Source organism: Emys orbicularis, chromosome 11 (genome assembly GCF_028017835.1).
Source record: "Emys orbicularis isolate rEmyOrb1 chromosome 11, rEmyOrb1.hap1, whole genome shotgun sequence".
Taxonomy (NCBI): domain Eukaryota; kingdom Metazoa; phylum Chordata; order Testudines; family Emydidae; genus Emys; species Emys orbicularis.
The window spans coordinates 4,122,648-4,136,762 of record NC_088693.1 but is presented as its reverse complement, the minus strand read 5'-3'; the positions used below and the strand labels follow the sequence as shown (position 1 = coordinate 4,136,762).

General features: G+C 45.6%; 1 protein-coding gene across 1 annotated transcript in view; it reads left to right on the top strand.

Moving 5' to 3' along the window:
• Window positions 1-14,115, top strand: part of IGFBP2 (insulin like growth factor binding protein 2) — a 114,781-nt gene that overhangs the window by 86,079 nt on the left and 14,587 nt on the right. The window contains exon 2 of the mRNA XM_065413286.1: window positions 12,743-12,966. Within this exon, the coding sequence (XP_065269358.1) occupies window positions 12,743-12,966 (224 nt within the window). The remainder of the gene's footprint in view (window positions 1-12,742; window positions 12,967-14,115) is intronic.

The following is a 14,115-nucleotide window of genomic DNA, read 5'->3' as shown; positions in this document are numbered from 1 at the left end:
CTCCTAGATCCTTTTCAGTGTCACTCCTTTCCAGGGTACAGTCCCCCATTCTGTAGGTATGGCTTCCATTTTCTGTTCATTAATGTATGACCTTACCTTCTGTTTGGGCCCAACTTACCAAGTGACTGGTGATGGAGTCTCATCACATTCTCATGGTGAAGCCTGTTAGACTCTGGAGTAGTCTCTCCACAGAAGATTTTTCTAATATACAGCCTACATGGATTGAGGGCTGTTCGACTTTGCAGGGGTTACAATATGGATTTCACATATGAGCCTGCAGATTCCTAGTCTTTGGGTGATACTGGAAAACGGCACAAGTTTAAGAGTCAGCAGAGAAAGTGATTCACCTGTCAAAGCATGAGAAAACATGTAACTCCTGTTTACAGGAATTAGGGGTTAGCTGTATGAGGCTCCGATTCATCAAGGCAGTTCACACGAGTAATCTCATTACCTTCAGTTGGATTACTCATGTGCATAAATATTTTGCTGAATTGGGCCCTTAATCCCTAGCAAGTTCACAAGGGAGAAGGAAAAATCAAGCCCCCTATTATGCAACTCTTCCCTTTGCACATGGTGTGCTACCAAGAAAAGGAAGCCTTCACCGGGGCCTTTCAAATCAGAGCTCTTCCTGTTATTAAGAAATACCTGAATTGTGTCTGAGCTGTCTGCTCTTCATAAAGGTCTGGCTGCAAACAGCTTCAGATGCCACATAGAATTATAGAAATGTAGGGCTGGAAGGGACCTTCAGAGGTCATCAAGTCCATCCCCTGCACTGAGACAGGACCAAGTAAACCTAGACCATCCCTGACAGGTGTGTGTCCAACCTGTTCTTAAAAACCTTCGATGACGGGGATTCCACAACCTCCTTTGTAAGCCTATTCCAGAACTTACTACCCTTATAGTGAGAGAGTTTTTCCTAATATCTAACCTAAATCTACCTTGCCATAGATTAAGCCCATTACTTCTTGTCCTACCTTCAGTGGACACAGGGCCGGCTCTGGCTTTTTTGCCGCTCCAAGCAAAAAAAAAACCAACAACAAAAAAACCCACAACCAGGTTGCAGGGAGGCCGGAGTGGTGAACCAAAAAAACAAAATAGGGCAGCCATGCCACCCTACGATTGGACGGAATGCCGCCCCTTAGAATCTGCCGCCCCAAGCACCAGCTTGCTCGGCTGGTGCCTGGAGCCGGCCCTGAGTGGACATGGAGAACAATTAATCACTGTCGTCTTTATAATAGCCCTTAGCATATTTGAAGACTGTTATGAGATTCCCCCTCAGTCTTCTCTCAAGACTAAACATTCCCAGTTTTTTAACCTTTCCTCACAGCCCAGGTTTTCTAAATCTTCTGTCATTTTTGTTGCTATCTTCTGAACTCTCTCCAATTTATCCACATCTTTCCTAAGTGTGGTGTCCAGTAGAGTGGGACAACTACCTCCCATGTCTTACATACAACACTCCTTGTAATGGGGTCAGCACCCACCTCTCGTGAGTGCCCCCTTTTCTCTGGCCGATAGTGCCTGCAAACACAGTTTTTTCTCGGGGGGCACCCACCTCTCATGGATGGCCCCCTTTCTCTCGGTTAGGTGTGAGCCTGCTTTTCTTTTTTGGTCTTACATCAGGGTGACACCTGCCTCTCACAAGCTCCTTTCCCGGCCGCTGTTTCTCTCCGCTGGTCTTTGGCAGCTCAGCCCGGCAGCTCAGCCCTCCAGCCAAGCCGTGCACACTGTCCCCCATTCCTGGGTATACAGTCCAAGTTCTTTCTCGGCCCTGGTATGGGGCTGTAGCTCTAAGGCTTCTTCCCTGAGGCACTGCCTTCTTCAATCATCCAGCCGGGACCCATCTCGGTACCCTCAGCTGGTCTGGCAAGGTCCTGGGCTCAGTCCCCTGGGCTCAGCCTGCCCGCACTGACCTTTTCATGGTCCTGCTGCTACTCTATCCAGCCAGCCAGCACCTGGTTTTTGGCAGCCTTCCCTGGCATCAGTTCTGCCTGGTGAGCTCTCTTCAGTGAGCTGCCCGTGGCCTGCTGTTTGTCTAGCCAGCCGGCACCTGGTCCTCCCTTGTCAAGCTCCACACAGCAACTGACCTCTCTTCTCTGCTGCTTGTCTTATATAGGGTCCTTCTGGCCAGCCACTCCAGGCTGTCTGGAGGACTTCTCTCTGCGCTCTTCTGGGGCAGGTTGATGCAGGGTCACGAGGCCTACCGCAGGGGCCTCTGGACCTAGTCCACCCTGCCACACTCCTATTAATATATCCAGAATGATATTAGCCTTTTTCGCAACTGCATCATATTATTGGCTCGTATTCCATTTATGATCTACTATGAGGCCCAGCTGCTTTTCAGCAGTACTACCACCTACACAGTCATTCCCCGTTTTGTAGTGGTGCATTTGATTTTTCATTCCTAAGTGTAGTACTCTGCACTTGTCTTTTTTGAATTTCTTCTTGTTGATTTCAGACCAGTTCTCCAATTTTCCAATATCATTTTGAATTCTAATCCTGGCCTCCAAAGTGCCTGCGACCCCTCCCAGCTTCGTGTCATCTACAAATTTTATAAGCATACATTGTCCAAGTTATTAATGAAAATATTGAGTAATACCAGACCCTCCCAGTTGGACTGTGAACCATTGATCACTCTTTGAGTGAGGTCTTTCAACGAGTTGTGTACCCACCTCATAGTAAATAACTAGGGGGGAGGGATAGCTCAGTGGTTTGAGCATTGAGCATTGGCCTGCTAAACCCAGGGTTGCGAGTTCAATCCTTGAGGGGGCCACTTAGGGATCTGGGGCAAAATCAGTACTTGGTCCTGCTAGTGAAGGCAGGGAGCTAGACTCGATGACCTTTCAAGGTCCCTTCCAGTTCTAGGAAATAGATTAATTTATTAAATTTCACCTAGACCACATTTTCCTAGTTTGCTTATGAGCATGTCATGTGGGACTATGTCAACAGACTTATTAACATCAAGATATATCATGTCTACTGCTTCTCCCCATCCACTAGGCCAGTAACCCTGTCACAAAAGGAATTTTGTGTTTTGGCGTGTTACTTTTCCAGCAGTTGTCTGAGTACTTCAGGTCCCCCATTACTACCAGGTCTTGTATGCTTTTCTGCAACCATCCAGCAGTCTTCTTATTACATATAATTTGCTTTAAGATGGGTTTCCCATTGGCAGATTCAGGCAACAGTGTTCCAGCATCGTGGCTTGCAATTCAGGAGATCACTATACCAGAGGGTGCTTAAAGAATATTTTTCAGAACACCATTTAGCTGTACTGAATTGCCCAGAAGATTTTCTCAGTGGAGGGCATTGTTATTCCTTTGAAATAACAGCGTTCCCTTCAAGTACAGGGATATATTGTAGTGGGTATTTCGTGATACATTCTATGTTAGAGATCATCTATGAGGGAAGCATATAGTAGATAAAGGCTGTTCCTGGGTAGCCTCCCTAGATCAGAGGAGGCAAGAGCGCATTTTTATTATTTTGCTCCTTTAGCCATCTGCATTTGGGATTTGTTGGCTTCAAAACTGAGAGTCCCTCTGTTGCACGGCCAGACTTACGGACAATTGGCTCTTGGACTTTTGCAGACACCGGAGGACTCCGCATCTTCCTTGATAAGGAAGGACAGTCATTTGCTGCAGATTTTCTTTGAGACTCTGGCAGTTGTTAACACAGTGGGTTTATACTATCTTCAGGTTCAGAATGACGCATCTCAGAAACTCTAGTTCACACGATTTGGGCAGTTATTTGGTCGCTGGCAAAAAAAAAATGAATGAGTCCAGCGGAATGGCAGGTGGCACTGGGGCCTGTGATACCAGGTTGACCTTTTAGCTTCATGACAAAGAGCCTGGGGTGGGGAAGGTTTGAATGGTTTCAACACACACTAGTGAAACGCCGGGAATTCTAACAAGGCGGTAAAGAGGAAAAGAAATAAGTAAGGTTATTTTGTAGTCTTTGTGAATTGCCCAGTTTGATTTTGGAAACTCTTAGGGACTGAGGAATTAAGAAGAGAATCACCATGGAAATTGTACAGGCCAAAACACCAAGGATCACACATACCTGTGCAAATAATTATATTTATATATAACATTTAATATATAAAATATAATATAGTTATAACAGAGGAAGCAGGGACAGAAGCTTGACCTTGTAAAGTTAACTGCTTGTTTGATTCAGGTGAAGCCTCCCCGTGACTTACAAGTAGCTGCTTTATTGAGGATTTTAAATGTGGGGTCAAGGGTCAAATGGGGAAATTGCAGTCCAATTATTTTAAGCTGGGCTGTGGCAACGGTATTAAAAGTAATGAGTTTCTTTTGGGCTGGGGAGATTGCAGCTTCTTTAAGGCTATTCAGAACAGTGTCAAGAAAGCGCAGGATATGCTTCAACATTGAGGTAGAAATCTTTTATGGCGTCACTGCCAGGGAGCACAGGGGGGGGAGTTAGGCCCAATTCAGCAAAGCATTTAAGCACATGCTTAAAGAGAAGCACATGCTTAAGTGCTTTGCTGAACTGGAGCTTTGAGAGTTCACAGCATCAGGACTTGGCTTTTCGGTCGCCCTTCACATCTTCAGCGCACTCCTCCTCACAGTGTACTGTAAAATAGGGAAGTCGTGAAACTGGAGGAGAGTAGCTTGTCCGCAGCCCCACACAAAGTGGCAGAGCTAGGAATGAAACCTGGGAGTTGCTGCTTCTCAGCTGCGAGCTCAGTGCAGTAGATTGTGCAGCCTTTCCCAGAGATTTAGATTTGCAGAAAATGTTTGGCAAAGGTTCACTTGAGGGTTAAGATCTTAGCTCTGCAGTTACATGCTAGGGTGGAAATTCAGCTGACTGGTTAGAAGAGAAGGGACAATGAAGAAGAAAAAGAGCAACTACAGTGGTAATTTTTTTAAATGAGGGGATGTGAGAATAATTTGCTGGATGCTCCAGGGATTTGAATTGGGTCCTTACTTAGTCATTCTCTGTACAGAGTAAGTGACGTGGGTAATGAGGTACTGCAAGCAGGATTTTCAGGTTTGCAGTTGGATATAAAAGAGTTAGGTCAGAAGTTCCCAAACGGTGGTCTGTGGACCACTTTTGGTCCATGGAGAGCTGGATGGTCACATGATACTGGCTCGTCTTCCATATGTCCATCTGTACATCCCATTAAAAGAAAGCTAACAATACTTAAATCCTTCCCGAATGTTATTTTTCCATGCAAGCAATTGCTGTAGTTGCCATAGGGATGCTACGTGCCCATGAATGGGAGGAGAAGTGTCCACGAGACAAATTCTGAATTACCTTGGGTTAAACAGTTCAAATAGCAATCGAGGCAACACACGCTGAGTTGCCAGTTTTGTTTTCTTTACTTCACTGAAGGTGCATATTGGGCTGATCAAGCAACTGTTCTTTCAGATCCATTTCCTGGCTGGTATGATGTTGCATCTTTCATCCGAGTGATTAATCTAGATCTGGCTCTAGAATATGCGATGTAGTCCATGCACAGAGTTCAGATTCATAAGGTGGCATCAATCATGCATCATCACACATTGGCTCCTTCTTTGATATGGGGAGAGCACATATCTGATCCTGAAAAAGAGATCCAATAACTGGAGAGGGAAGATGAGGGCCTGGGATGACCTCCCCTCTCCATTGCCTTTGCTCCAAAAGCTCATTATTTTACACTGAACTGCTAGTGCCTTTGCTGAACAGCAATTGTCAAGTCCGTGAGCTTTGAAGGATTTTAAACTGTTTCCTGTGGAATGCTACAGCCAAAGGAGAGCACTGGGTACCCTTTGGATCACCCCTGTGCCAGCAGCCCGGGACAAGAAGAGGCACTTGCTAAGCAACGACCTGCCAGAACATACCGTTCTCCTGCTTAATCATTCACTCCCTGCTTGCATAGATAGGCTGTACAGAGCGGACAGTAGAAATAATGGGTTTTTATCTAGTGCCTTTCAACCAGAAGGATCTCAAAGCACTTACAAATTATGGGTTGTTCACCAGTTCTCACACAGGCAGCTTTTAAACACCTTTTGACTTAAATGGGAGTTTGATGGATGCCAAGACTGCAACATCAGGCTGTGTGAGTGAGTGTGCGTGCACGTGTAACGAATGATTGTTTAATGAGTTCCATCAACTAAATCACACAAGGACTGTGCAGTCCTAGAGAACATTATGGAATCTGCCCCAAGGACCTCACAAACTAAACTAGACAAACAGTACAGTTCAGATACATCAATGGTGGATTAAAACCCTTCTCTGAAAGCAGTGCAGGTTCCTTCTGTGGATCATCATGGGACAAGTGCGCTTTTAAGGAGGGATTTGAATGAAGAGAGAGTGGGTGTGTGGGGCACAAGACAGGGGAAGGAGTCCCAGGGAGTGCATGGAAGACTTGAATGGGAGAAGGATACAGGAGGGACATTTTAGAGTCCAGCTTGGGGGAACAGGTGGAAGTGAGAGCTGAGCAGTGGAGGGCACTGCATTTGGGATTTGTTGGAGTGGAGGGCACTGCCCAACCTTGATGGTAAGAATGAGGATCTTGAGTTTGATGGGGAGGACAAGAGGCTTCAAAGAAGGGAGTAACATTGTCTGGGCAGTGGGCAAGGAAGACCGATTTACCAGCTGCATTTTGTATAGGCCACACAGGAGGAGGGCAGTGGTCAAGACCAGAGTTTGTCAAGGTATGGTTCAGGGGGTTTGCAATGGAAACAGGGAGGAGATGTGGATTGCAGAGGAAAATGTGACAGTGTTTGGTAAGAGCCAGAATGTGGAAGCAGAGGAGTAGGGATACTTGAATCTGGAGCCTGCATGATAGGGAAGATAGTGGGAAGGGAGGAAACAGGAAACTAATTTTTTGCCGTATTAAATTTGAGAGTGCAGTAGGACATCCGGGGGAGATGATGGAGACTGGACAGAGTGGGTCCAAGATAGATAACACAATGGGGGGCACTAGATTTGAGTTATTGGCAGGAAAATGGTAACCAAAACCACAGGAGTTTGAGGCCGATCCAAAAGAGACTATAAAGGGAAAAGAGGCTCAGAATGGAGTCCGGAGGTATCTAGTTGGACATTGGTGGTAGGAGCTCAAGGAGACTCTGAGGAAGCAGTCTGACCGGTACATGGAGAATCAAGAGAGGACAGAACTGTCGAAGCCAAGGCAGGAGAGCGAACGGAACCGGAGGTAGTGACTGTGAAAATTAGCACATAGCTGAGGATGAGAGATGAAATTACTGCAGCAGCAGCCTCCGGTGGCACATGGCCCCATCACACAGCAACACTGCACGATACTTTAGAACAGGAGGGGAGGATACCGTATCCAATTAAGGGGAAAGGGGCCTTATCACATTTCCCACAGCAGATGAGAGACCGTGGTCCAGGTGACACAAGCTCTTCCCTGGGAAGGTGTGAACCAGGAATCCGTGATGGGAGCAGAACTCATATTCGTTCTGTGTCGGTTATAAACCCAACGAACTGCTTGAAAATAGAGCATTTCAGATGACTTGTGGGCAAGCGGGTGAATCTGACATTATGGTTATACCGTGCCACTGAGTGAATGTTTGGGCACCAAAAAAGGGTGTGTGTGGGGGGGGGGGGGGGAAGAGATCTGTAAAGGGAGGGTGCTGCCTGCTATGAAGTCTCTGGGCTGCTTTCTGCATGAACAGAACTAAAAAGGCAAAGGCGACACATCCATTGACTTCAGACAGGGCCGGCGCAACCCATTAGGCGACCTAGGCGGTCGCCTAGGGCACTACAATTTGGGGGGCGGTGACCGCGGCGGTATTTCGGCGGCGGGACCTTCCGCCGCCTCTGTGGGGGGCGGCATTTCGGGGCGGGACCTTCCGCTGCCTAGGGCGGCAGAAAAGCTGGCAGCACTCCTGACTTCAGAGGTACCGGAGTTGTAACAATTGTAACCGTCTTCCAGAGAAGACCGGGTGGAATATAAAAGGTGACGCGCATCAAATCAAAGCCCGGTGTTTGTGAGCAATGTCCGTGAGCAAACAAGTGGGGGCTTTTGTGTGGGTGCGTGTGTGCACGTATGATTGCTGCTGCCAACTTCTTTCTCGGCTATCTGAATTCCACATGAGCAAAATCTGTTCTGGAGCCACTGCCAGGAACCTTTCCCCAGGTTGCTCCTGAAAACGCTAAGATGACTTCGGAAGAGTCAAGGGGACAGCTGGACGGGTGGGTGTGATGTTTATGTGCTCCCTCCCCCACCTTTTCCAGGTAATCTTTCTGCAGCCATCCCTATGGCTTTCATTCAAAAACAGTGTCAAAAAGACAGCTTAGCTCTAAATACTGGCGCTTTGGGCATTTTGCTCTGCCTTGATTTCCTATTTATAATGACTCCCTTGTGTCTTTGTGGGTGGGAGTGTGGCTAGTGATTAGAGCAGGGAATGAGGATTCAGGACTCCTGGGTTCTCTTCCTCAGTCACTGATTTGCTGTGTGTCCTGGTGCAATACACTTAACGTCTCTGTGCCTTAGTTTACTGATGTGCAATATGGGGACAATAGCTCTCTCTTGGGGGTGTTGTGAGGCCTAGTTAATTAATTGTAAAATGTTTTGATGTCCTCAGATGACATGTGCTGTAGTAAGCAGAGTGCCGTTATTAAAGAGAGAAAATAATGGATACTTTTTGGCCTCTAAGGCCCTGATCCTCCAGTGAGTTCACCATAAGCAGCTCCCTGTGCAAGTGCAGAACCCCACTGAAGTTAACGCGTCTCTGGGTGAGTGCTGGGGTCCATGTGAGTGGAGTTCATTGCAGGACTGGGGCCTACATCAGCACTTAGGCATTCTGTAAACATGTGAGATAGACAAATTGTTGAATTTGTGTCAGTGCATGTGAGCTCTTGCTAAAGAAAAACAAATAGACACAGAATGGTGCTCCAAGGAAGGACAGTAACAAATTGCACGCTGCCCAGGCAGCTCATGGTTCAGGTTGGAGCTGTTGCCCTGAAGGAATGCTATTGGCACAAGTCCAACCTGCAACTCAGATGTGTTTGGAAATGGATAAAATTCGTAAACGGTGTCATAATAATAATGCTTTTTGTTACAGTGAGACTGATTCTGAGTGCCTCAGTGTTATAGAGGGGTTCTACCTGAGCCCTCTAGAGAGCTGGAATTGGCCTCCCAAAGACTGAAGCAATGGAAATTGGTGCCTGCTTTTGGAAGTTTTGGTCAGACTGTGTAATGCATTACAGACATTAGCTGATGTACATTTTAAATATGCTTTAATTGCAGCCAAATCTTAATCTTATTGAAGCTAATGGGAATTTTCCATAGAGAAAGCTGTAAGAACTCATTTTCTTGGCGCACAGGCAGGTATTCCATGGACTCCACATCAATGCATATTCGGTAGAACTTCTGCTATCTGCTTTGACTTCTGCCACAAGTGACCTCGCCCAGTGTGAAACACTCTACCTTTTGATCCAAAAGAGAACAGGAGATGTTTTCCACACGCCATATGAAAAATGAAGAACTATAAAACATAATTGTTTTGAATGTTAGCACTGCTTTTTTTAGTAGATCTATTTAGTGTAAATTGAAATTGGTTGGCAGAAGGGTGTATGACAAATGGGTTAGAGATGTATCACAAAGGCAAACCAGTGCTTGCCCCACCCAATACTTCAGGGTCAATGGGTGGCAAAATTGGTTCCTGGATAGATGCATAATGGTTTTCAAAATGAATCGCTTCTCTCAGGCAGCATTTAAAAAAATATTTGGCTGTAAAAAGTCACTATTTAGCTCAAAGTCTACTATGTGCTCTTCCAGCCTTGAGCCCTTTTTCTCTCTCAGCTTTTGCTGTTGCATCCTGACTCCTGCACTAGGGATGTTTGCTTTCTCTTTGAAATGGATGCTGTCAAATGTAATCCTAATCCAATCCAATCTGCCCCATGCGCGTGCACACACACATCTTGAACACATTACAAGTATTAAAGGACTCCCGTTGCTTTCCAAACATGGGCCATCTTCTCTGCTTCTTCGTTTAGCTCTTATTTCTTCGGTCATTGTAGAGCGAAAGTCCTTGTCGCTGACTTTTAACGCAGTGCAGCAGCTGGGAACAAGGAAAGCCAGCACCGTATGTCCAGCCAGCTCTTCAGAGGCCACCAGCAAATACTCCATGGACCATTGGGGTCTACCAAATATAGTTTTAGAACCCCGGATCTAGGGAAATGGGAAAAAAACCAGGCTGGTCACTTTGTCGCTTCCTCTATTGAGGAACAACCTATGCAAAGAAGCATGTCCCCCATGATGCTCTGAAAGAATCAAGATCCGAACTTTGATTATGGTGATCCTTCCTCCCGCCCCCATTACCCAGCTGCAGGTCCCCACCTCACAAGAGCTTCACTCTGATGTCCGTCAGCTGCATTGTCAGGCCGCAGCTTTGACAAGAACTGGAACTGAACAGGGACCCAGTACAGAGTCTGCAGCCGTGCCCTAAGAAAAGTTGCAACAGCTTGCACATAGCCCCCGCCATCAGCCCCAGGTAGGGCATGTTCTAGGAGTCCAGTCCAAAGGTGATGAAAGCAAGGATCACCATGGACAGATCTGCGTCGGAGAGGAAGGGATGCAGTCTCTACCAGCTAGAGATTTCTGGCTCCTGCTGCAGTTTAACTCTTATGATCACATTGTTTCCAAAACCATTCTCTCCCATCTCCAGCGTGTGCGCTCACATCCAATGTTTTCTTTGGTTTTATATTTGTTAGCTTTGGGAATAAAAATTGCATGAAAAGATCAGAAGCAGATTTTGTGAATGAACCAGCTGACAAGATGTTTACCATCTGGCCTTGTTTTACTAGAACAATGCTTACTTGGGCAAATTTATATATATTTCAGTGAGAAGCAGGAAGCAACAGGAGTTGATCAGGAAAGGACTGGCTGGCCCTGCTTTAGATTTACTTGCTTTACATTAGCTCGTGCTCATGTTTTTTTCTGAATGAAGCAGTGGAGAAGCTGGAGTGAAATAGCACCATTTCATTTTCTCTCTCTTAAATCCTGACCTTATTGGCAGGCATGCCACTCATTCTCAACTGTAATTTACCAACATCTAGAGTTAATTATGTATAGGAAATGGGTAAAACTTGGTCATGTTTTGAGTTCTGCTTTATAACACGAAAAGGCTAAAATCCTCGAAGGGCTTTCAGAAAGCTGGGGTTTGGCACAATATTTTTCCTTTAATTCTATTCAGTTTAAAGGCAATTTAATTTGTCATTGTCCCCCCACACCATCATATGTTTCTAATTAAATTGGAGACCTTGATGTGTAAACAATTAAGATTATTATTAGAAAGTAATCCTTGGCCAGCTCCTAGGATGGCACGGAGAGCATTAAGTTGTTATTATTTTCTCTCTGTGTCCTGACAGCACACTTGTGTCCTGAGGTAACATCATGTTGTGGAAATATGTAAATGTTTTACAAGCTTAGTCTCCTAGGAAGCAGGACAGAACCGTAAAATTAGGACTGTTATGTGAACTGTTATAGCCCATGCACCTATATTCCATCACACACAGTTCTAACGTTACTTCACTTTGTGTCCATTGCTGACATCCAAAATGCTGGATTGCTTAAAGTGAAATTACATCCAGCTGTAAACACGAATCCCAGATTATTTCAGGCTTTAGTTACTGGTATTTGCTGACATGCTGTAGGTTTTAAAGGCTGGAGTCCTATATTTGGTTCTTTACATGTTGAAAGATACTGTATGCATGTCTTTTTTGAGAGATGAATAAGGCCTGGCTTTTGTCACAGCGGTAACTAATATGTGCTCCAGGCTCTTAAAGAATGGGGGAAAATCTACCAAATATTAGACTGGTTCATGGGTGTGCATTCCACTACTCTCAGATGAACTGCTCCTCTGGGTCCCCACAGCACTGTACTGCCAACAGCTAGTGGAGGTTCTCTTTTAGCAGCGAGACTTGTCAGGGCTTGTGCTTTTGAAGCAAGCTGGAGAACAGGAGTTCTACCCCCACTGCTACGGCATAAGGGTTGTGGTTTGCGGCAGAGTGACAACCATGACCTAGGTAGGAATAGATTGATCACAAAATGTTACACATTCTGTTGTAGGAGAACCAAAAGGTGTGCAGAGTTTTGGAGTAAGCCCAACTGTAACCTTGAGTTTTCTTGCTGCTTGAGTCTGATATTGCTAAATTATATTTTAGGTCTTGAAGCTGAAAACAGTGGCATGTTTAGCCCAAAGCACCTGCACTTGTGTTGGAGTGGAGAGAAGTAGCCAAATGTAGCATATTTGGTTGAAGTTGGACCTGTCAAGAAGTATCATTGAAATGGCAGGTTCTACCAAAAAATTATGGCACTAGTAAAACAGTGGCGGCTATTTCTGAGAACAGTCTTGAACATTTACTTTAACACATATGGAGTAAGTATTCCTGTAGATACACTGGGTGATGATAGATAGACCCAAAGTATCGTTACTAATCACTTCAGTTTTAAGCTTTGAAGCTGAAATATAATTGGCACCGTAAACCCAACTGGACTTCTGATGGGAAAAGTACATGCCTAAGTAAGTAATTTAGAAGGGCAAAATAAAACTAGCAAGAGTATCTCAGAAATGATTTCCCCCTCTGCTCTAAACTATCTTTTAGAGAGGTAATTACACCCTAATGAAAGGAGCAATCCTTACTTTCCAGATTAAAGGGCTAATGTGATTTTAAATTTGGCATTTGTGGCTTGGTAATGTGCCAGCCTTGAAACAATCCAGGAAGGAATTGTGTGAATGATTGGGATTTTTCTTTACCTTCCTTCTGTCTTATGCAGACAATGGTGAGGACGAGCCTGAAGAAGTCTTTACGGGGAATTATGTGGATGGCACACCCGGGGTGGTGAGTGGAGGTGGTGGGAGAAAGCCCATGAAGCCTGGCATGAAGGAGCTTGCGGTCATGCGAGAGAAAGCGAATGAACAGCAGAGACAGATGGGCAAAGCCATCAAGCACCATCACAACCATGAAGAGTTGAAGAAATTACGGCCATCATCCATGAGGGTCAGTTGGCAAAAACAGTGTGTTAATGGGGGTAGGGGGGGGAGGGCTGGGAGAGAATCATCATTAGCCTGGTTCCAGCTGCAGACTCCCAGGGGAAAATGTCAATCATTGCATTTGCAACAAGCATTTTTTAAAAAGGGCAAACAAATGAAGCAAACATTTGTTTTGGCCTGAAACTGGGCTCAAACACACAAATAATGAACTTTGTGTGCTAGTGAGAAGGCCTTGCTTTCCTTAATTCTACAGCGTTATGCAGCAATGCACTAAAAGGGATGCAGAGTATCCCCCTTTGTAGGAACAGGACCTGTTCCTCCTAAACAGCAGTAGGTGACAGTGGTGTGAATTGGCTCCTTGTCCAAGGCTTGGTTTCTCCACACCCTTTTCTCTAGATGACTCCAATGAACATCCCTGTGGGAATCTTTGATTTATCCTTGTACAGTACAGGTTCACTTCAGTTCACTGAAGACCACTGTAGCCCACCACATGGTCATCTGCCCTCACGGCGCCCGATGTAGATACGTTTACTGGGTGAGGGATTTATGGTAAAGGACACGTGGCAAGCTTCATGGTCTGCAGAGAAAGTGACAAATAATGATCTTGTCTCGGACCCCACTTAACGTCAACCCGGATTTGATTGACCACAAAGGCAATGGAGCCTTCTGAACCGGTTTTGTACCGGGCATGGAATTTGTGCTGCAGCAGAATTTCGCTGGTGTTTTAGAGACAGTCCACTATGTCAGTGTGGGCAGCCACAAACCATGACGCATACTGTTGAGGACTGCAAAATGACTCAGTTTCCTGGAGGCCTTCGTGCCTTGAACTTGGTTGATAAAAATGCTGTGGCTTGGCTTTCCCAGATTGCATACGCCAAATAATAAATAAATCCTACAGGCAATGATGGCACTCTATAAATTGGCCAGTGGGCTGTCATCTTCCCTATAGATTCATGCCCCACAGAGACCACAGATCCCAACAGGCCATGGTCCTCCCTTATGTCTGCAGGCTGCAATTTCTGAATTACAGAGGAAGAGCACTGTAACCTGCTACATTTGGTAAAAGTCCTGTCCCCAGTGTTCATGGCCTTAGAAGAGCCAGTACAATGCTTCTGTGCAAGGCATTGCATCTGGGCTCAGGGAAGTCCTGTAGGGA